Source organism: Dama dama, chromosome 24, assembly GCF_033118175.1.
Source record: "Dama dama isolate Ldn47 chromosome 24, ASM3311817v1, whole genome shotgun sequence".
Taxonomy (NCBI): Eukaryota; Metazoa; Chordata; class Mammalia; order Artiodactyla; family Cervidae; genus Dama; species Dama dama.
This window is the reverse complement of record NC_083704.1, coordinates 18861839-18883094: the sequence shown is the minus strand read 5'-3', so window position 1 is coordinate 18883094 and position 21256 is coordinate 18861839. Positions and strand designations below refer to the sequence as shown.

The window sequence follows — 21256 nt, the reverse complement described above, 5'->3', positions numbered from 1 at the left end:
GGGTGAGTGGGTGTGTGTGTGTTCAGTGTGGAAATGGGGCAGTATTCTTGCCCTTTCCTCTATGGCCCCATTTAAACAAATTCATTGTAAACTACAACATTCTAGCATCAGGAACTTTAAAATACTAAAAATGATATAAACACTAAAAAGGCAAATAAAATCATAGCTATGGTACAAATCAATCAGTCTGATGCACAGAATCACACTTTCCTTAAAGTATGGCTGAAACCCTACCACCCCGCCATGAAAACCATCCTTACAGGTTAGGAACAGGAACTCAATACGGGTCAGCAAGTGACCGAGTCAGCTACAGGGAGCTTTGCTCTCCACTGCAGAAGAAACATTTCCAGTAAACCAGGAAGGCGAAACCAGAAGGTGCTAAGTCCCCTTACTCACCTGGACAGATGCCTCTCAAATCCTCTGCTTCCCAGGGATTGGGGTCCCATGGAGCTTCCCCTCTCTCCAGCTGGGAGATCAGATTGGGTCTGGGGAACGGAGACACTACTCCAGCAAGAAAGAGAGACAGACAAGTTGAAGGGAGACACCCAGAGCTGTTACTGAGATCCCTCTGCCCACCCCAAGGCAGGCAAGTTGAGCTGGGGGGGGAGAAGGGGGCTTCCTGGGGGACAAATGAGCCACACAGGGGTTCTGAGGAAAGGGTCCAAACTACACTCTGTGGAAAGATCAGGGAGACAGTGATTCTTCCCAGGGAGAAAGTGCAAGCTCGCCCTGACTCAGAAGAAAGGACATCCCCTCAGGAAGGATGAATGTACTGAGATCCTGGGAGGCTCCTGCACACAGGAGAGGGCCCACATCCACGACACTGCAAGGACGGAGGAACTGAGGCCTCCTGGGGGCACCCCAAGAGTCCTTTCCTTCAGGGTCCAAAACCATGCTCTTCCCTGGGAAGGAATAAAGTCCAACTTCAAAGCCAGAGGGAACCTGGGATTTCCCCACCCAGCATCTCCACAGAACCCTAAGGACTACTAGAACCTCCAAGACAATTGAGGAGGACGTCAACTATCAGAGCACCACTGAGAGACCTTACCCAGGGAAGCCACGTTTGCATAATTCTCCAGCATCACCTCCCTGTACAGGGCCCTCTGCGCAGAGTCCAGGCTGGCCCATTGGTTCTGGGTGAAGTACACAGCCACGTCCTCAAAGGTCACTGGCTCCTGAAACAACAGGTTCCTGCTCAAGCTCTGAGTGAGGGCCAGAGGGGGCCAGTGTGAGCTTCTGGGAAGAGGTGGACCTGCCAAGGTCTGTGACTGAGCCTCATGGAAGGCCTGTTCTATGGACAAGAGCACTGGCTCCCACCTTCAAATGTGGAACGCCAAGGCTGTCCCACCTGCTCAGCCCTGCGGCTCCAAACTGTCATCCCAACCTCACAGCCTGGCATCCGGGGCTCTCCAGGCTGTGACTGTATCAACTGCCTATGTCCCTGTCTCCATGGAGCTGTCTCTCTAGCATCTGCTGCCCTGACATACCATAGTAAAAGTCGCTCAGTTGTGTCTTTGCAACCCCGTGGACTGTAGCCTGCCAGGCTCTCTGTCCATGGAATTCTCCAAGCCAGAATACTGGAGTCGTAGCCATTCCCTTCTTCAGGGGATCTTCTCAACCCAGAGATCAAGGCCAGGTCTGTTGCATTGTAGGTGGATTGTTTACCATCTCAGCCCCCAGGGAAGCCCAAGAAAACTGGAGTGGGTAGCCTCTTCTTTCTTCATCAGATCTTCATGAGCCAGGAATTGAACCAGGGCCTCCTGCATTGCAGGCAGATTCTTTACCAGCTGAGCTACCAGGGAAGTCTGAGGTACCCATAACCTGTCACCTTATTCTCTGTACACCAACTACTCTCCCCATCTCTGCTCAGTGAAAATACACATGCATAACCGCATGGTTTCCTCGCCCTAGTTTCTCTCTAGCCTTCCCCACCAGCTTCCACTACACACAGAGAAGCTACTCCTTTGAAATAGTCCCACTACAGCTACACATTAAAAAAAATGAAATGAGAACTTTCTTTAACACCATCTACAAAAAGAAATTCAAAATAGATTAAATAACTAAATGTAAGACCCCATACTATAAAACAGAGGAAAACATAGGCAGAACACTGACATAAATCGCGGCAGTATCTTTAAGTTCATCTCCCAGAGTAATGGAAAGAAGAAAATGAGACCTAATTGCACTCAAAAGCCTTTGCACAGAAAAAACCCACAGAGTGGGAGAAAATATCTGCAAGCCATATTACCAATAAGGGATTAATCTCCCAAGTTTACAAATAGCTCATGTATTCAATTAAAAAAAAAACCCCAAATCACAAATGAGCAGATCTGAACAGACATCTCCAAGGAAGACACACACATGGTCAAGAAGCACACGAAAAGATGCAAATCAAAACTACAGTGAGGTATCACACTGATCAGAAGAGCCATCATCCAAAAATCTACCAATATAAATGCTGGAGAGGGTGTGGCGAAAAGAGAACCTCCCTACATGGGAAAGTAAACTGATACAGACTCTGTGGAAAAGAGTACAGAGGTTCCTTAAAAAACTAAAAATAGGCATGTTCGGGATATCCAAGATGGTGGAGGCATAGGTGGACAAACAGTACTTCTCCCTCCATGGATTCATCAGGAATACACCTTCAGACACAGACGATCTTGCAGAACACCAGCTGAGAGTGAGCAGCAGTACCTGATCACCAGAAAAGAATATACAGAACCATGCAAACTCTGTAGGATGAAAGAAGTAGGGGGGAAAAGAGGAGTGTGAAGAGGACTGCACCTGGGGGTGAACTGAAGCAGGGGTGAGATCCCACATTGAAACAACCGTTTGGGACAGAGGAGAAGCACTTGAGGCTGTTGGACAGTGAGGCAACTGATCTGTGACTGTCCGAATGGAATGAGAATCACACAGACAATCCTTGCTGCAGCCATACGTACCCTGAACAGGGATGCTGTATAACTTCAGTGGCTCAGTTGATCCAAATTTTTGCGACCCCACGGACTACAGCATGCCAGGCTTCCCCATCCATCACCAACTCCCAGAGCTTACTCAAACTCATATCCATCGAGTTGGTGATGCCATCCAACCATCCCGTCCTCTGTTGTCCCCTTCTCCTCCTGCCTTCAATCCTTCCCAGCATCAGGGTCTTTTCCAATGGGTCAGTTCTTCCCATCAGGTGGCCAAAGTATTGGAGCCTCAGCTTGAACATCAGTCCCTGCTTCATCTTCTATCCCAAAGTCAAAGTTGCCTGTTATTCCTGGTATCTCTTGACTTCCTACTTTTGCATTCTAGTCCCCTGTGATGAAAAAGGACAACTTTTTTGGTGTTACTTCTAGAAGGTCTTGTAGGTCTTCCTGGAACCATTCAACTTCAGCTTCTTTGGCATTACTGGTTGGGGCACAGGCTTGGATTACTGTGATATTGAATGGTTTGCCTTGGAAACAAACAGAGATCATTCTGTCATTTTTGAGGTTGCATCCAAGTACTGCATTTTGGACTCTTTTGTTGACTGTGAGGGGCTACTCCATTTCTTCTAAGGGATTCTTACCCACAGTAGTAGTTATAATGGTCATCTGAGTTAAATTCACCCATTGCAGTCCGTTTTAGTTCCCTGATTCCTAAAGTGTCGATGTTCCTCTAGCCATGTCCTGTCTGACTACTTCCAATTTACCTTGATTCATGGACCTAACATTCCAGGTTCCTATGGAATACTATTTCTTTACATCATCTGATTTTACTTCCACCACCAGTCACATCCACAACTGAGCGTTGTTTTCGCTTTGGCTCAAACTCTTCATTCTTTCTGGAGTTTCTCCTTGGACAGGGACAGAAGTCCCCTAGAAAGCATAGCAGCTGGGAGTTGGAGCTTAGCGATTTCAGAGCAATCCCAAGGCAAGGTCTACTACTGACTGCAGGGAGACAGCTGGAGTGGACATGAGGGAGGAGACTGCAGTGGGAAATGCATGTGAAGGAAAGCCAGGCAAACATGGAGGCAGGGGATACTGCTGAGTCACACACGGGGTGGAGCCATCTCTATAGCCTCTCTCTCCCCACACATTCAACACTGGACAGATGAAAGACCCCAGACAGGGTAGCCTTTTAAGCTCCTGACGCTCTGAGCAACAGAGAAGGATCCCACCAGGGTGGCCCTTTGGTGCCTAATGTACCAAACAACAGAGAAGGACCCCAGCGAGGGTGGCCCTTTAAGTGCCTGATGTGCCGAAAAACAGAAATGAACCCCAACTGGTGGATCCTGTGAGTGCCTGACATGCCAAAAACCAGAGAAGGACCCTAATGTAAAGGTCCTGTAAGTGTCTGAACAGGCCAAGCAAGAGAAGAACCAGCCAGAGGCCCTTGATCACCAGCTGCCAGAGGCTAGGAGACTGATAGGACCATAGCTCTTTCGTCTGAGGCAGCTGGTGTCCCTGAATACGCAGCGCTGCCAGAATTCCCATGATCTAAGCAAGCAGCTGTGCCACCTACATGCTCAATCCTCACTGGTGTAGAGCTGCCAGAAGCTAGAAAAAGCTTTACTAGCACCATGCCTCCTGTGACAACTGCCGCCGGCACCCCTGCATATCTGGCATTGCCAGGGTCCCCGTGATGCAAGCTCTCTTGCCACCTCCTCATGTGATCCCCACTGGGACAGAGCAGCCAGAGGCTAGAGAAACCCTGAGTAAGTGAAGTTGCTCAGTTGTGTCTGACTCTTTGCGACCCCGTGGACTGTAGCCCACCAGGCTCCTCCGTCCATGGGATTCTCCAGGCAAGAATACTGGAGGGGGTTGCCATTTCCTTCTCCAGGGGCTCTTCCTGACCCAGGGACCGAACGCAGGTCTCCCGCATTGCAGGCAGACGCTTTAACCTCTGAGCCACCAGGGAAGCCCAGAAAAACCCTGAGCACCATATTTCCTGCTGCCCTAGACAGTGGCTCCCCTGAGTACCCGAGACTACCAGGGCTCCTGTGATCCAAGCAGCTACACCACCTCCACACAGAGTCCTCCCTGGGGAAGATCCAGTTCCTCCAGGGCAGCCTTGGGAGCAAACCCCTGGGGATGACTCATGCAGAGGTGGAGATAAAACCACAACTGAAACCCAGGGGCAGTGTGGCTAAGAAAAAGAACCCAAAACCTTCCCACCAGTGGAACAAGCTGCAGATTAAATCCACACAATCAACTAGGCAGATTTTGTGTCTATGGAATATAGAAAAGGTCAATGAGACCCGCAAAAGAAAACACACTAGCATTGGCAGTTACAGACAATGGAGGCAAGAACACGCCATTGGAGGACCAGATTAGAGTCTGAGCTGCCCCCAAACAGATCCAGAGACCAGCCCAGTATTGGAGGGCATCCTAGGAAAACGAGATGGACTTTGACTCACAGGAAGGGAAAAGACACTGACAGTTGAGATCCAAGAAAAAATTTATTATTTTTATATTTTAATTTATATGGTAGTTGCCTTTGGATTTTTCTTTTCCTCTGTTGCTATAGTTGTTGATTTTATTAGTACTATTTTTTTTTAACCCCGCCACCACCCCTCTCCTTGTTAGTACTATTAAATCTATTCATGATTTTGAGAATTTTTTATTTCCTTTAAATACATCTGACTTTATGTTGGCCTTTTGCAGTTTTGAGGGGGTTTTTCCCTTTTAAAACAAACTTTTTGAATTTATTATCATTTTTCTACATACATTTTTGTCTGCCTTTCTTATTCTTTTCCTGTTGTTATTTTTAATATATATAAATCTCCTTTAGCTACCTCTATTTAACTTTGCTTTTCTAGTCTTTTCTTCCTTTTCTCTCTTTTCCTCACCATGTTTATTAGCCTGTTTTGTTTTTCTTGCATTATTCCCCAATTGGCACATTGCTTTGGTTTTTTTTTTCCAGTTTATGCTTTAGTTAGTTTTGTTTTTAACTAGTTGATATCATTTTTGCTTTCCTTTGCTTGAAGGGTGAATATCTTCTTTCTTTCTTTTTTTTTTTTTGGACTGCTTTGGTTTTGTTTATGGGTGTATGTGTGTGTGTGTGTGTATTCCATTATTGTAGTTACCATTTGCCTGATTTTGCATTTGCCATTTGTCTGGGGTTTGCATTTTTTTTTCTTGTTTTAGTGTGCTTGTTTTAATACTCTTTAATGCCAAAAAAAACCACCTGTGGAATTTCAGTTCCTAGGTCAGTACTAGGTGAAGTACTGAAAGAAAATGTCTACAACCAAAATTGCTCTAACCAGCAAGAATCTCATTCTAAACTGATGGAGAAATCAAATGCTTTACAGAGAAGAAGAGTTAAGAGAATTTAGCTTCACCAAACAGGGACATATATAGGCAATAAACACAAGAGAAAGGAAAGACCTATGAAAACAAACCAAAAACAAACAAATGTTTTTAATTGACATTAAAAAAAATGTCAATAGGAACATATATATCAATAATTACTTTAAATGTAAATGGATTAAACACTCCAACCAAAAGACACAGACTGGTTGAATGGATACAAAAACAAGATCCATATATATGCTGTGTACAATAGACCCACTTCAGACCTAGAGATACATATAGACTGAAAGTAAACCAATAGAAGGGCTTCCCTGATAGCTCAGTTGGTAAAGGATCCGCCTGCAATGCAGGAGACCCTGATTTGATCCCTGTTGGGAAGATCCGCTGCAGAAGGGAGAAAGCTACCATCTGGCCTTCAGAACTAGTCCAGGGGGTCACATGACGTCAGACAGGGCAGTGTGTGCATGCGCTCTCTCGCGAAGCGAAGCATAGGGGGGAATAAAAAATTTAAAAAATGAAAAAAGATACTCCATGCAAATGGAAATCAAAAGAAAGCTGGAGTAGCAATGCTCAATGTCAGGCAAAACAGACATTAAAATAAAGAATATTACAAGAGGTAAAGAAGGACACCACATAATGACCAAGGGATCAATCCAAGAAATCCAAGAAGACATAAAGACTGTATATACCCAACATGAGTGTCTTGCCCATGCGTGTGCAGGTGTCTCCAGTGGAGGCATGGGTCAGTAGTGGCCACTGCATGGTTGGGGGCACTGAGTGTGCCTGCACAAGACCTTTTGAAGGAGGTCCCCATCATCTCCATTACCTCCATCATAGTTTGGCCTCAGGTGAAACAACAGGGAGGGAACACAGCCCCGCCTAGGGACAAAAATTGGACTAAATTTGCTGAGCAGGACCCCAGCCATCAGGGTAAGACCCAGTTTCCCAGTCAGTTTCTCCCATGAATATTCCATAAGCCTCTTATACTTATTCGTCAGAGGGCAGTTCAGTTCAGTTCAGTCTCAGTCCTGTCTGACTCTTTGCAAATCCATGGACTGCAGCACACCAGGCTTCCCTGTTCATCACCAACTCCTGGAGCTTACTCAAACTCATGTCCATCAAGTTGGTGATGCCATCCAACCATCTCGTCCTGTCTTCCGCTTCTCCTCCTGCCTTCAATCTTTCCCAGCATCAGGGTTTTTTCCAATGAGTCAGCTCTTTGCATCAGGTAACCAAAGTATTGGACCTTCAGCTTCAACATCAGTCCTTCCAATAAATAATCAGGAATGATTTCCTTTAGGATTGACTGGTTTGATCTTGCAGTCCAAGGAACTCTCAAGAGTCTTCTCCAACACCACCGTTCCTGGGTCTGGAAGATGCCCTGGAGAAGGAAATGGCAACCTACTCCAGTATTCTTGCCTGGAGAATCCCATGGACAGAGGAGCCTGACAGGCTACAGTCCATGGATCGCAAGAGTTGGACACAGCTTAGCGACTAAACCACCACCACCACAGTTCAAAAGCATCAATTCTTCATTGCTCAGTTTTCTTCATGGTCCAACTCTCACAACCATACATGACTACCAGGAAAACCATAGCTTTGACTAGACAGACCTTTGTTGGCAAAGTAATGTCTCTGCTTTTTAATATGCTATCTAGGTTGGTCACAGCTTTTCTTCCAAGGAGCGAGCATCTTTTAATTGCATGGCTGTAGTCACCATCTGCAGTGATTCTAGAGTGCACAAAAATAAAATCTCTCACTGTTTCCATTGTTTCCCCATCTACCTGCCATAAAGTTATGGGACAGGATGCCACATCAGAGGGCAGACAGAATGAAAACCACAGTCACGGAAAACTCATCAAACTGATCACACGGATCACAGCCTTGTCTAATTCAACAAAACTATGAGCCATGCCGTGTAGGGTCACCCGAGATGGACGGGTCATGGTGGAGAGTTCTGACAAAACGTGGTCCACTGGAGAAGGGAATGGCAAACCACTTCATATTCTTGCCTTGAGAACCCCATGAACAGTATGAAAAAGCAAAAAGACAGGAAACTGAAAGATGAACTCCCTAGCTGGGCAGGTGCCCAATATGCTACTGGAGAACAGTAGAGAAACAACTCCAGAAAGAATGAAGACACGGCGCCAAAGCAAAAACAACACCCAGTTGTGGATAGGACTGGTGATAGAAGCAAAGTCTGATGCTGTAAACAGCAATATGGTATAGGAACCTGGAATGTTAAGTCCAAGAATCAAGGTCAACTGGAAGTGGTCAAACAGGAGATGGCAAGAGTGAACATCAAAATTTTAGGAATCAGTGAACCAAAAATGGACTGGAATGGGTGAGTTTAACTCAGATGACCATTATATCTACTACTGTGGGCAAGAATCCCTTAGAAGAAATGGAGTAGCCCTCACAGTCAACAAAAGAGTCCAAAATGCAGTACTTGGATGCAACCTCAAAAATGACAGAATGATCTCTGTTTGTTTCCAAGGCAAACCATTCAATATCACAGCAATCCAAGCCTGTGCCCCAACCAGTAATGCCAAAGAAGCTGAAGTTGAATGGTTCCAGGAAGACCTACAAGACCTTCTAGAAGTAACACCAAAAAAAGTTGTCCTTTTCATCACAGGGGACTAGAATGCAAAAGTAGGAAGTCAAGAGATACCAGGAGTAACAGACAACTTTGACTTTGGGATAGAAAATGAAGCAAGGCAAAGGCTAACAGCTTTGCCAAGAGAACACACTGGTCATAGAAAACACCCTCTTCCAATAACACAAGAAATGACTCTGTACATGGACATCACCAGATGGTCAGTCCTGAAATCAGATTGATTACATTCATTGCAGTAAAGATGGAGAAGCTGTATACAGTCAGCAAAAACAAGACCAGGAGCTGACTATGGCTCAGATCATGAACTCCTTGTTGCAAAATTCAGACTTAAATTGAAGAAAGTAGAGTTAACCACTAGGCCATTCACGTATGACCTAAATCAAATCCCTTATGATTATACAGTGAAACTGACAGATTCAAAGGATTAGATCTGACAGAGTGCCTGAAAAACTATGGAAGGAGGTTCGTGACTTGTACAGGAGGCAGTAATCAAGACTGTATGTACCCAAGAAAAAGAAATGCAAAAAAGCAACATGGTTGTCTGAGGAGGTCTTACAACTAGCGGAGAAAAGGAGAGAACCTAAAGGCAAAGGAGAAAAGGAAAGATATACCCATTTAAATGCAGAATTCCAAAGAATAGCAAGGAGAGAAAAGAAAGCCCTCCGCAGTGATCAATGCAAAGAAACAGAGGAAAACAACAGAATGGGAAAGACTAGCGATCTCTCCAAGAAAATTAGAGATACCATGGGAACATTTCATGCAAAGATGGGCACAGTAAAGGATAGAAATGGTATGGACTTAACAGAAGCAGAAGATATTAAGAAGAGGTGGCAAGAATACACAGAAGAACTATACAAAAAAGATCTTCACGACCCAGATAATCACGATGGTGTGATCACTCACCTAGAGCCAGAAATCCTGGAACGTGAAGTCAAGCGGGCCTTAGGAAGCATCACTACGAACAAAGCTAGTGGAGGTGAAGGAGTTCCAGGTGAGCTATTTCAAATCCTAAAAGATGATGCTGTGAAAGTGCTGCACTCAATACGCCAGTAAATTTGGAAAACTCAGCAGTGGCCACAGGACTGGAAAAGGTCAGTTTTCATCCCAATCCCAAAGAAAGGCAATGCCAAAGAATGTTCAAACTACTACACAAGTGTATTCATCTCACACGTTAGCAAAGTAATGCTCATAATTCTCCAAGCTAGGCTTCAACAGTACATGAACTGTGAATTTCCAGATATTCAAGCTGGATTTACAAAAGGCAGAGGAACCAGAGATCAAATTGCCAACATCCGCTGGATCATCCAGAAAAACACCTACTTCTGTGTTATTGACTAAGCCATGTTTTTGACTGTGTAGCTCACAACAAACTGGAAAATTCTTAAAGAGATGGGAATACCATACTAGCTTACCTGCCTCCTGAAAAACGTGTATACAAGTCAAGAAGCAATGGTTAAAACTGGACAATAAACAACAGACTGGTTCCAAATCGGGAAAGGATTACATCAAAGCTGTATACTGTCACCCTGCTTATTTAGCTTATATGTGGAGAACATCATGTGAAATGCTGGGTTGGATGAAGCACAAGCTGGAATCAAGATTGCCAGGAGAAATATCAATAACCTCAGATACGAAGATGATACCACCCTTATGGCAGAAAGCGAAGAAGAACTAAAGAACCTCCTGATGAAAGTGAAAGAGGAGTGTAAAAAAATTGCCTTAAAACTCAACATTCAGAAAACTAAGATCATGGCATCCGGTCTAATCACTTCATGGCAAACAGATGGGGAAACAATGGAAACAGTGACAGACTTTATTTTGGGGGGCTCCAAAATCACTGCAGATGATGGACTGCAGCCATGAAATTAAAAGATACTTTCTCCTTGGAAGAAAAGCTATGACCAACCTAAACAGCATATTAAAAAGCAGAGACATTACTTTGCTGACAAAGTTCCATCTAGTCAAAGCTGTGGTTTTCCCAGTAATCATGTATGGATGTGAGAGTTGGACTATAAATAAAGCTGAGTGCCGAAGAATTGATGCTTTTGAACTGTGGAGTTGCAGAAGACTCTTGAGAGTTCCTTGGGCAGCAAGGAGATCCAACCAGTCCATCCTAACGGAAATTAGTCCTGAATATTCATTGGACGGACTGATGCTGAAGCTGAAACTCCAATACTTTGGCCACCTGATGCAAAGAACTGACTCACTGGAAAAGACCCTGATGCTGGGAAAGATTGAAGGGGGGAGGAGAAGGGGACGACAGAGGATGAGATGGTTGGATGGCATCACTGACTGAATAGACATGAGTTCAAGTAAACTCCAGGAGTTGGTGATTGACAGGAAAGCCTGGCGAGCTGCAGTCCATGGGGTGGCAAATGTTGGACACAACTAGCAACTGAACTGAACTGAACCCAGTACAGGAGCACCTCAATACATAAGGCAAATACTAACAGACATAAAAGGGAAATTGATAGCAACACAATAGTAGGGCACTTTTAACACCCTCTTACACCAATGGACAGATCATCAAAACAGAAAATAAGGAAACACAAACCTTACATGAAATATTAGACTAAATGAACCTAACTGATATCTTCAGAACTTTCCACCCAAATGCAAAGAATATACTTTCTTCTCAAGTGCACTTGGAATATTCCCCAAGAGAGGAAACATCTTGGGTTCCAGATCAAACCTCAGTAAATTCCAAAAAATTGAAATCATATCAAGCATCTTTTCTGACCAAACTCTATGAGACTAGATATTAATTACAGGGGAAAAAAACCTGTTTAAAAAAACACAAACACATGGAGATTAAACAATCAGTTTCTATATAACAAACAGGTTACTGAAGAAATCAAAAAATTCCTAGAAACAAATGACAATGAAAACACAACAACTCAAAACCTACGGAATACAGCAAAAGCAGTTCTAAAAGGGACTTTTATAGCAGTACAATCCTACCTCAAGAAACAGTAAAACATTAAATAGACAATCTAACTTTACACCTAAAACAACTAGAAAAAGAACAACAACAGAAAAAACCCCAAAGTTAGTAGAAGGAAAGAAATCTTTATGATTTTATGATTTTTATGATTGGAGCAGAAATAAATGAAAAAGAAATGAAGGAAATAATAGTAAAGATTAATAAAACTAAAAGCTGGTTCTTTGCGAAAATAAGCAACATTAACAAACCATTAGCCAGACTCACCAAGAAAAAAAGGGAGAAGAATCAACAAAATTAGAAATGAAAAAAGTAGAGGTTACAACAAACACAGACACACAAAGGATCATAAGAGACTATTATGAGCAACTATATGCCAATGAGGGCTTCCCTTGTGACTCAGCTGGTAAGGAATCCACCTGCAATGTGGGAGACCTGGGTTTGATCCCTGGGTTGGGAAGATCCCCTAGAGAAGGGAAAGGCTACCCACTCCAGTTTTCTGGCTTGGAGAGTTCCATGGACTGTATAGTCCATGAGGTTGCAAATATTCGGACATAACTGAAAGACTCTCACTTAGCTTCACTTCATATACCAATAAAATGGGCAACCTGGAAGAAATGGATAGATTCTTAGAAAAGTTCAATCTTTGAAGACTGAACCAAGAAGAAGTAGAAATTATGAACAAGCCTACTACAAGCACCAAAATAGAAACTGTAATAAAAAATCTCCCCCAAAACACAAGCCCAGGGCCAGATGGCTTCACAGGTGAATCCTACCAAACATTTAAAGAAGAACTAATCCCTATCCTTCTAAAACTCTTCCAAAAATTGCAGAGGAAGGAACACTTCCAAACTCATCCTACAAGTTCACCCTCACTCTGATACCCAAAACAAGACAAAGAAAACCCAAAAAAGGAAAATTATAGGCCAATATCACTGATGAACATAGATGCAAAATTCTAACAAAGAGAATTCAACACCACATTAAAAAGATCATACACCATGATAAGTCAGGTTTATCCCAGGGATGCAAGGGTTCTTTAATATATGCAAAGTAATCAATGTGATACACCATATTAACAAATTGAAAGATAAAAACCTTAAGATAATTTCAACAGATGCAGAAAAAGCTCTTGACAAAATTCAACATCCATTTATGATAAAAAAAAAAAAAACTCTTTAAAAAATGGGCATGGAAGGAACCTATCTGGACATAAAGGCCATGTATGATAAACCCACAGCAAACATTATTCTCAATGGTGAAAAATGAAAGCATTCCCTCTAAGATCAGGAACAAAACAACGGTGCCCACTCTTACCATTACTCAACATTGTTTTGGAAGTGCTAGCTAAGGCAATCAGAGAAGAAAAAGAAATAAAAAGAATCCAGATTGGAAAAGAAGAAGTAGAACTCTCACTGTTTGCAGATGACATGATCCTCTACATAGAAAACCCTAAAGATACTATCAGTGAACTTAATAAAGTGGCAGGATAGAAAATCAATACACAGAAATCACTTGCATTTATACATACTAACAAAGAAACATCAGACAAAGAAATTAAGGAATCAATCCCAGTTATCATTGCAACAAGAAGAATAAAATACGTAGGGACAAACCTACCTAAGGAGACAAAAGAGCTGTATAAAGAAAACCATAAGACACTAAGGAAAGAAATCAAAGATGACATAAACAGATGGAGAGATATTCCATGTTCCTGGGTCAGAAGAATCAATATTGTGAAAATGATTATACTACCAGATGTAACCTACAGATGCAAAGCCATCCCTCTCAAATTATCAATGGCATTTTCCCCACTAGAACAAAAAATCTCACAATTCACACAGAAACACAAATGATTCTAAATAGCCAAAGCAATCTGGAAAAAGAAGAATGGAGCTGGAGGAATCAACCTTCCTGACTTCAGACTATACTATAAAGCTATAGTCATCAGGACAGTATGGTACTGGCACAAAAACAGAAATAGAGACCAATGGAACAAGATAGAAAGCCCAGAGATAAACCTATGTGCCTATGGATACCTTATTTTTGACAAAGGAGGCAAGAATATACAATGGGGCAAGGACAGTCTCTTCAATAAGTGCTGCTGGGAAAATTGGACAGCTATGTGTAAAAGAATGAAACTAGAACACTTCCTAACACCATACACAAAGATAAACTCAAAATGGATTAAAGACCTAAATGTAAGACTAGAAACTATAAAATTCCTGGAGGAAAACACAGGCAGGACACTCTATGACATAAATCACAGCAAAATCCTCTATGACCCATCCCCTAGAGTAATGGAAATTAAAACAAAAATAAACAAGTGGGACCTAATTAAACTTAAAAGCTTTTGCACAGCAAAGGAAACAATAAACACGGTGAAAAGACAACCCTCAAAATGGGAGAAAAAAAATAGCAAATGCAACAACTGTCAAAAGATTAATTTCCAAAATATACAAGCAGCTTATACCACTCAATACTAGAAAAACAAACAACCCAATGAAAACATGAGCAAAAGACCTAAACAGACCTTTCTCCAAAGAAGATATACAGATGGCTAATAAACATATGAAAAGGTGCTCAACATGGCTCATTATTAGAGAAATACAAATCAAAACTACAATAAGTCATCATTTCACATGGGTCAGAATAGTTATCATCAAAAAATCAACAAACAAAAAATGCTGGAAAGGTGTGGAGAAAAGGGAACCCTCTTGCACTGTTGGTGGGAATGCAAACTGATACAATCATTATGGAGAACAGTATGAAGATTCCTTACAAAACTAGAAATAAAATTATCATGTGACCCAGCAATCCCAATACTAGGCATATATCCTGAGGAAACCAAAACTGAAAAAGACATATGTAACCCAATGTTCGTTGCAGCTCTGTTTACAAGAGCTAGGACATGGAAGTAATCTAGATGTCCATCAACAGGTGAATGGGTAAAGAAGCTGTGCTACATATATACAGTGGTTTATTACTCAGTTATAAATAGGAACACATTTGAGTCAGTCCTAATGAGGCGGATAAACCTAGAGCCTATTATACAAAGTAAAGCAGAAAGAGAAAAACAATTACCATATACTAATGCTCAAATATGGAATCTAGAAAGATGGTACTGATGAAACTATTTGCAGAGAAGCAATGGAGACACAGACATTGAGAACAGACTTATGGACATGGCTGGGGGTAGGGGAGGAGGAGAGGCTGGGAGGTATGGAGGGAGCCATATGGAAACATACACTACCACATGTAAAACATAGAGCCAATGGGAATCTGCTGCATGACTAGAGAACTCAAACTGTGACAACCTAGAGATGCGGGATGAGGAGGGAGATGGGAGGGATGGTCAAGTAGGAGGGAACACGGGTAAACTTATGGCTGACTCATGTTGATGTTTGGCAGAAACCAATGCAATATTGTAAAGCAATTATCCTTCAATTAAAAATAATTTTTTTTTTTAAAAAGACTGGAGAAGGCACATAAATATAGAAAAGCAACATAAATACCTTTGCTTGCAGATGAAATAGCTATCTTTTTAAAAAATATCCAAGACCTAAGACAATGAGAAACATTTAAAACTGGCAGAATAATTCATTAAGTTACCTAGATATAGGATAAATGAACCAAAATGATTAGTTTTCCTAAATATCACCATAAACAGTTAAAAGACAAAATGGGATAAAATAAGATGCCATTCATATGAAAAGAGCTAAGAACAGACACAACAAAAACCTATAAAACCAAGATGAAGAAAACTAAATGTCTATTAAAATAAATAAAAGAGGAACTGAATAAATTAGAATAGACAGTGCTTCTAAATGGGAAAAATCAAACTTGTAAAGAAGTCAATCCCCAATTTTGCCAATGAGTCCAATAAAATCAACTTCTCCATCAAAAAAAAAAAAAATCAATGAGATTTATGCAGCAGTTGAGGTTCATTTAAAGTCATTTGAAAAAAGTAAGTCAAAAAAAAAAAGAAGAAAAAAGTAAGTCATCTTAGAGCTGAGAAAGTTTTGAAGGAAATACATTTTTGAACAAAAAGACAAGGGGAAATTAAACACTACCTTAAAAGGACAATACTTCAAGGAAATGAGAATACAAGTGAGAAAACATTTAAAGAGACACACATAATAAAGGACTATTATCTCAAGTACACAAAAAACTCTAAAAACTCAACAGAAAAATGAAGAACCTGATCAAAAAATAGGCAAAAGACCCAAACAGAAATCTCACCAAAGAAGTTATACAGATGGCAAACAGGTATATAAAAAGATACTCTACAACTTGTGTGTGCAGGGAAATGCAAATTAAACCAATGAGATACCACAACATACCTAGCAGAATGACCAAAGTCCGAAACACTGACACCACCAAATACTGGTGAGGATGTGGAGCAACATGAACTGCTGGTGAAAATACAAATTGGTGCAGTCACTTTGGAAGACAGTTTAACAGCTCCTTACAAAACTAAACACATTCTTACCATATGATCCAGCAATCATACTCCTTGGTATCTTCCCAATGAGCTAAAAACTTATGGCCACACAAAAACAAGCACAACGATGTTTATAGTAGCTTTATTCACAACTGCCAAAACTTGGAAGCAAACAAATGGTCCTTCAGTAGGTGAATAAATTGTGGTATAATCAATGGAGTATTATAGAGCACTAAAAAGGAAATAAGCTATCAAGCCATGAAAAGTCACACAGGAACCTGAAATGAACACTACTAAGTGAATGAAACCAACATGAAAAGGTAGGATACCAACTACACAGTATTCTGGAAAAAGCAAAAAGATTAACAGTTGCCAGGAAGGGAGGGCAGGACAAAGGATTTTTAGAGCCTGTGAAAAGACAGTGTTATGATACGATAATAGTAAATACACATCATTTATACATGTGTAACCCACAGAACGTACAACACCAAGAATGAACCCTAGTGCAAGTTATGGACTCTAGGTGACTACAGTATGTCAATGTAGGTTCATCAGTTGAATTAATGTACCACTCTGATAATGGGCTATCCATGTATGGGGCCAGAAAGCATTTGGGGACTCTGTTCTTTTTACGCAATTATGCAATGAACCTAAAATTTCTCTCTGGGGAAAAAAAAAAAAAGAGTCTACTAAAAAAAGAAAGATGAGGGTGCAGGGAGAGCAATACTTAATCTCTTACCTGGACTGCAACATCCTCCTAATTGACTCACACTCTTGCAACCAACTCACCACTATGGGCCAAAAATATTTTTAATATGTAAATCCATCCCTTTCACATTCCCTGCTTAAAATCCTTTAGGGTCTTCCTACTGAACTCAGAAGTGAAACCAAAATCTTCATAGTGACCTCCAAAACACGTACCTAATTGTCCCACCTCACAATGAACTACTTCCTCTAACCTCTCTCTATCTCTAGAATACACCCAGCTTTCTCTCTTACCTCAAGGCTGACACATTTGCTATACTCTCTGGAAAGTGTGGCTCTCGCCAGTAGTTCTCCATCCTATTTTTACCCCTTTCATGATGTCTCAAGCTCATGTGACCACCTCCACAAGGGCTTCCCTGACAACCACCTTCAAAGGGAGCTTCTTTGAGGCTTCTCAAATTTGAGAGGATGCATAAGAATCACCCACAGAATTTGCTACAACAGATTCCTAACCCGACCTACCCTCCTCCCCAGTATGATTACTGATCTAGGGTGGCACCTAGCAATTTGCAGTTTTAATAAGTACCCAGGTGATCCTGATGCTGCCCATCTGTGGACCTCACTGTTAGGAAGCACTGTACTTGAGCAACAGGTACTTATGATATCAACTTACTTGTTTTTGGTAAAAGTACCCCCATGAGAAAGGAGAACTCGTCTGCATTATTCAGCACTATGTGCCTAGTGTCTGAAAGCACATATGGAAGGAACAATGCAGGTCTCTCTGGGACACACCTAGTATTTGTGGAGCAATCTCTTCAATTAACAATTTTTCTCACCTAGCAACCTTATTTATTTTTTTGCTAATCCCATATTCCTAATTTATCCTCCATCCCCAACATGCTTCCCTTTAGGCAAAGTTGTTTTCTATATCTGTGCAAACAACTTTTATTTGTAGAATATCTCAAATGATCTCGATTTTCATGTTCTGGGGAATTTCTTGGCATGGGTCCCCCCTTTTCTACTTAAACGTATATGTACAAACTCTTCACTCTACACACAAGACTCTAAACTCCTCCGCCACGTATTTACAACCTTAGCCCGGGGGATGGACTCAAGAGGGAAATCACAGCCTGGCCAAGTGAGGCCTTTTTGGTCCCTTCCTAATGACCTGATAGCTACTGTGACTTTTAAGACTGAAATGAAGGCAGGCTCACCTGAGGCCAAGTGGTTTGGAGCATGGCTGATGTCCCCTGGCTCTGTGCACTCTTCCCGGTTTGGAAAAGCAAGAACCTTAAAAGCTAAGAGAAGAACAGCCATGAGCGCAATGGTCCCTTTTCTACATCATCACCCACAAACGCCCAGTCTTCCATCTCATTGCCAGCATTGGCAGGAGTCTCTACCAGCCCTCCACTGGCCGACTGCCCCCACCTCTTCATGAATTGCTCTGGCTGGTCTTAGGGACAATCCACCACCTGTCTCCTCTGCCCAAGTGCGCTACTGGGCCCATTCACACCGAGTGGACCGAGACACGCATGACGAATCCGGGCCCTACAGTGCTGGGTCTGAACAAACTTAAAAACCTAAAAAAGTGCTTATGGGGACCACGTCAATGACTCCCAAAAGTGCCTATAGAGAGGAGACAAGGCTGGCTGGATTTGGACTGAGTAAAATATTCTGGGTCACAAGAGCTATCAGGGCATGGGAGACCCCAAGAGCCTCTCCACCCAAGCAAGCAGGAGACCCCAAACATCAGAAACTTCAGTACCGGCCACGGGGGGCTGTTGGGCCAACTTCTTTTAAACGAAGAGGATCACGCCTCGGTGGCAAGGGACTGGACCGGGGCTCCAGGAGGCCCCGCAGCCACCTCTGCGGCTTCTGTGAGGCCGAGACGCGGGGGGCATCCGGTCAGACAAGCGAGTTCAGGGGCAGCGTGTTGACGAGGCGCTAAGGAGAACGAGGAAGCCGGCGCCGGACAAGACTGGCACGAAAAACTCGCCAGAACCTACCCTCTTCCCCTCCGAACCCCAAGAAGCACTCTCACAGCCCACACAGAAGCGAGCGCTGGCGCCCACCGCACTTCTAGGCAGCGCATTTCGGTGGTCCAGGCGACGCGACCTGACGTGACCCGAAGGGGCGGGCTTCTGGCCGTCACTTGGCCGTGACGTCACTAGTGGGCGCCGTAATGCAGCGCTAGGGGCTGGTCCATCCACGTTTGTGCTCCAAAGGCTGAGCCGATTAGGGGCGGCGTGTCGCGCAATGTTGACCCCTTAATCTACTTAGATCTCCGCCTCTGGGCTTAGGTGGGGCCGCAGTTAACGGACAGCTTCATCAGCTGTTTGCCTCATTTTCTTTGTGGGTCATCTGGAGCTTGGGCTGTGCAGTTTGGGGAGAGTGACTCCTGTTGTGTCATCTCTCAGAGGCCCACGCCAGGGAGCCTGTTTGTGTCCTAGGCTGGGCAGCCCTTAGGAAAACCATGGTTTCCACCTTTTTAAAGCCCTCTCCCTTCCTAGGACCTAGACGTGTGTGGGACGTTTTAGGATAGAACTAGACCCCCTCATATTTGGACAACGGTGTACCAGTCCACCAGGCTCATCTGTCCATGGGATTCTCCAGGCAAGAATACTGAAGTGAGTAGCCATTTGCTCCTCAAGGGGGATCTTCCAGACCCAGGGATCAAACCCGCATCTCCTGCATTTGCAGGCTGATTCTTCACCACTGATCTGCTGGGAATCCGGTTCAAACTGCTGAATGGTTTCAGTCCTGAGGACTACCCAGGGTTCTCTTGTCTATGCCAATTGTGGTTGCCATTCAAGATAACTGAGGTACATTGCTCCAAATGTGCCCAGGCGACCTAGGTCCTGTGTCTACACCACTGTGGGAGAATTGGAAATGGGAAGAGTAGTGCCCACCATTTCAGTGGCCAAATGTTTATGCGTTGAGAGCATCAACTAGCTAGTTCCAGAAACCCTGCGGTTAAAAAAAAAAAGAAACCTGGCGGTACCACTTAATAACTGGGGGATCAGCAACAAGTTGCTTTGCCTGTTTCATTGTCTGTTATATGGGTATGATGGGGGTACCCCCCACAAAGGGCTGTTAATAATAAATGAAGGTTAATAATTAAATGAACTCACAGATTGGCAAAGTATTTACAGTGGTGCCTGGCACAAAAAGTCCTTGAGAGTCTGTTCTGTTTTATAACTGTGTTGTTTTTAGAGATACAAGTCCTGCTGGGGCTCCAGCCTGTAGCACAGTTTAGGGAAACAGTGATTATCATTTATGCTTAGAGCCCCTTCCCTCCATATACCTGTATGTGTGTTCCAGGCTCAACTTGGAGAAATTCAGCACCACTATCCAGAAAGGTTTAATTACAAAGGCACCTTCAGTTAGTGCAACTACATGACAGAGGCCCTGAATAGAAACTGAAACAGGAATGGCTTCTCTTCTGTAACCACAGGTATTGCACTGTCAGGGACTTCTCCTCTGCTGTTTCAAATGCCACATGATGGGACCTTTTGTGCTCAGCTGTTCAGTCATGTCTGACTCTTTGCGACCCTTGGACTTAGCCCACCAGGTTCCTCTGTCCACGGGATTCTCCAGGCAAGAATACTAGAGTGGGCTTCCGTTTCCTCCTCCAAGGAATCTTCCCAACCCAGAGATCAAACCCATGTCTCTTATGTCTCCTGCACTGGCAGGCAGATTCTTTACCACTAATGCCACCTAGGAAGCCCTATGATGGGGGCCTTTCACACACTGTATACTCAAATTCTCCTGAAATTAAGCATCTGCTTCACATTGCTCCAGCCCAGCTCCCTTTTGTAATTACACATATAAATAGATACTGAAATCAAACAGAAACAGCTAGATAGCAACAGCAATCCAAAAGGAAAAACTAATATGTTTGAAAACATATGAATTTGTTGCAATCAATTCATATTCATTGTTGTGTTGCACTAGTCACTTAAATCGCCTTTGTATAATAACTAAGATTTATGAGACCTTAATATGTGCTAGAAACTATGCTAAGGCTTTATAAGCATCATTGCTTTTCATCTTCATTTCTTAGGTAGGTACTGTTATGTTCCCCATTTTACAAGTGAGAATACTGAACCTCAAGAAGTTTAGGTGTAATATGAGGCCACAGAGCTAGAAAAGCCTATTAACCAACATCTGTACAGTTTCTCCTGGGAGCTGAAAAGCATTTTCAACACCATGGAAACATGACAGAGAATTCCCAGCCCCCACAGCCCACAGCCTCTGCTCCACTGCTCAGT

General features: G+C 42.9%; 1 protein-coding gene across 4 annotated transcripts in view; it reads right to left on the bottom strand.

The window, feature by feature from the left end:
* The window catches only part of LOC133045646 (zinc finger protein 621-like), a 41998-nt gene that overhangs the window by 1938 nt on the left and 18804 nt on the right, over positions 1-21256 (bottom strand). The window contains exons 1-4 of one of the 4 annotated variants that reach the window (XM_061127847.1): positions 18751-19122; positions 18200-18283; positions 1049-1175; positions 397-504 (exon numbers count right to left, since the gene is read on the bottom strand). In XM_061127847.1, coding sequence (XP_060983830.1) covers positions 397-504; positions 1049-1175; positions 18200-18223 — 259 coding nt within the window. In that variant the 5' untranslated portion in view covers positions 18224-18283; positions 18751-19122. Of the gene's footprint in view, positions 1-396; positions 505-1048; positions 1176-1487; positions 2439-18199; positions 18284-18750; positions 19123-21256 lie in introns of those variants that run through there. The other 3 variants (XM_061127850.1, XM_061127848.1, XM_061127849.1) reach the window with 3 other exon arrangements.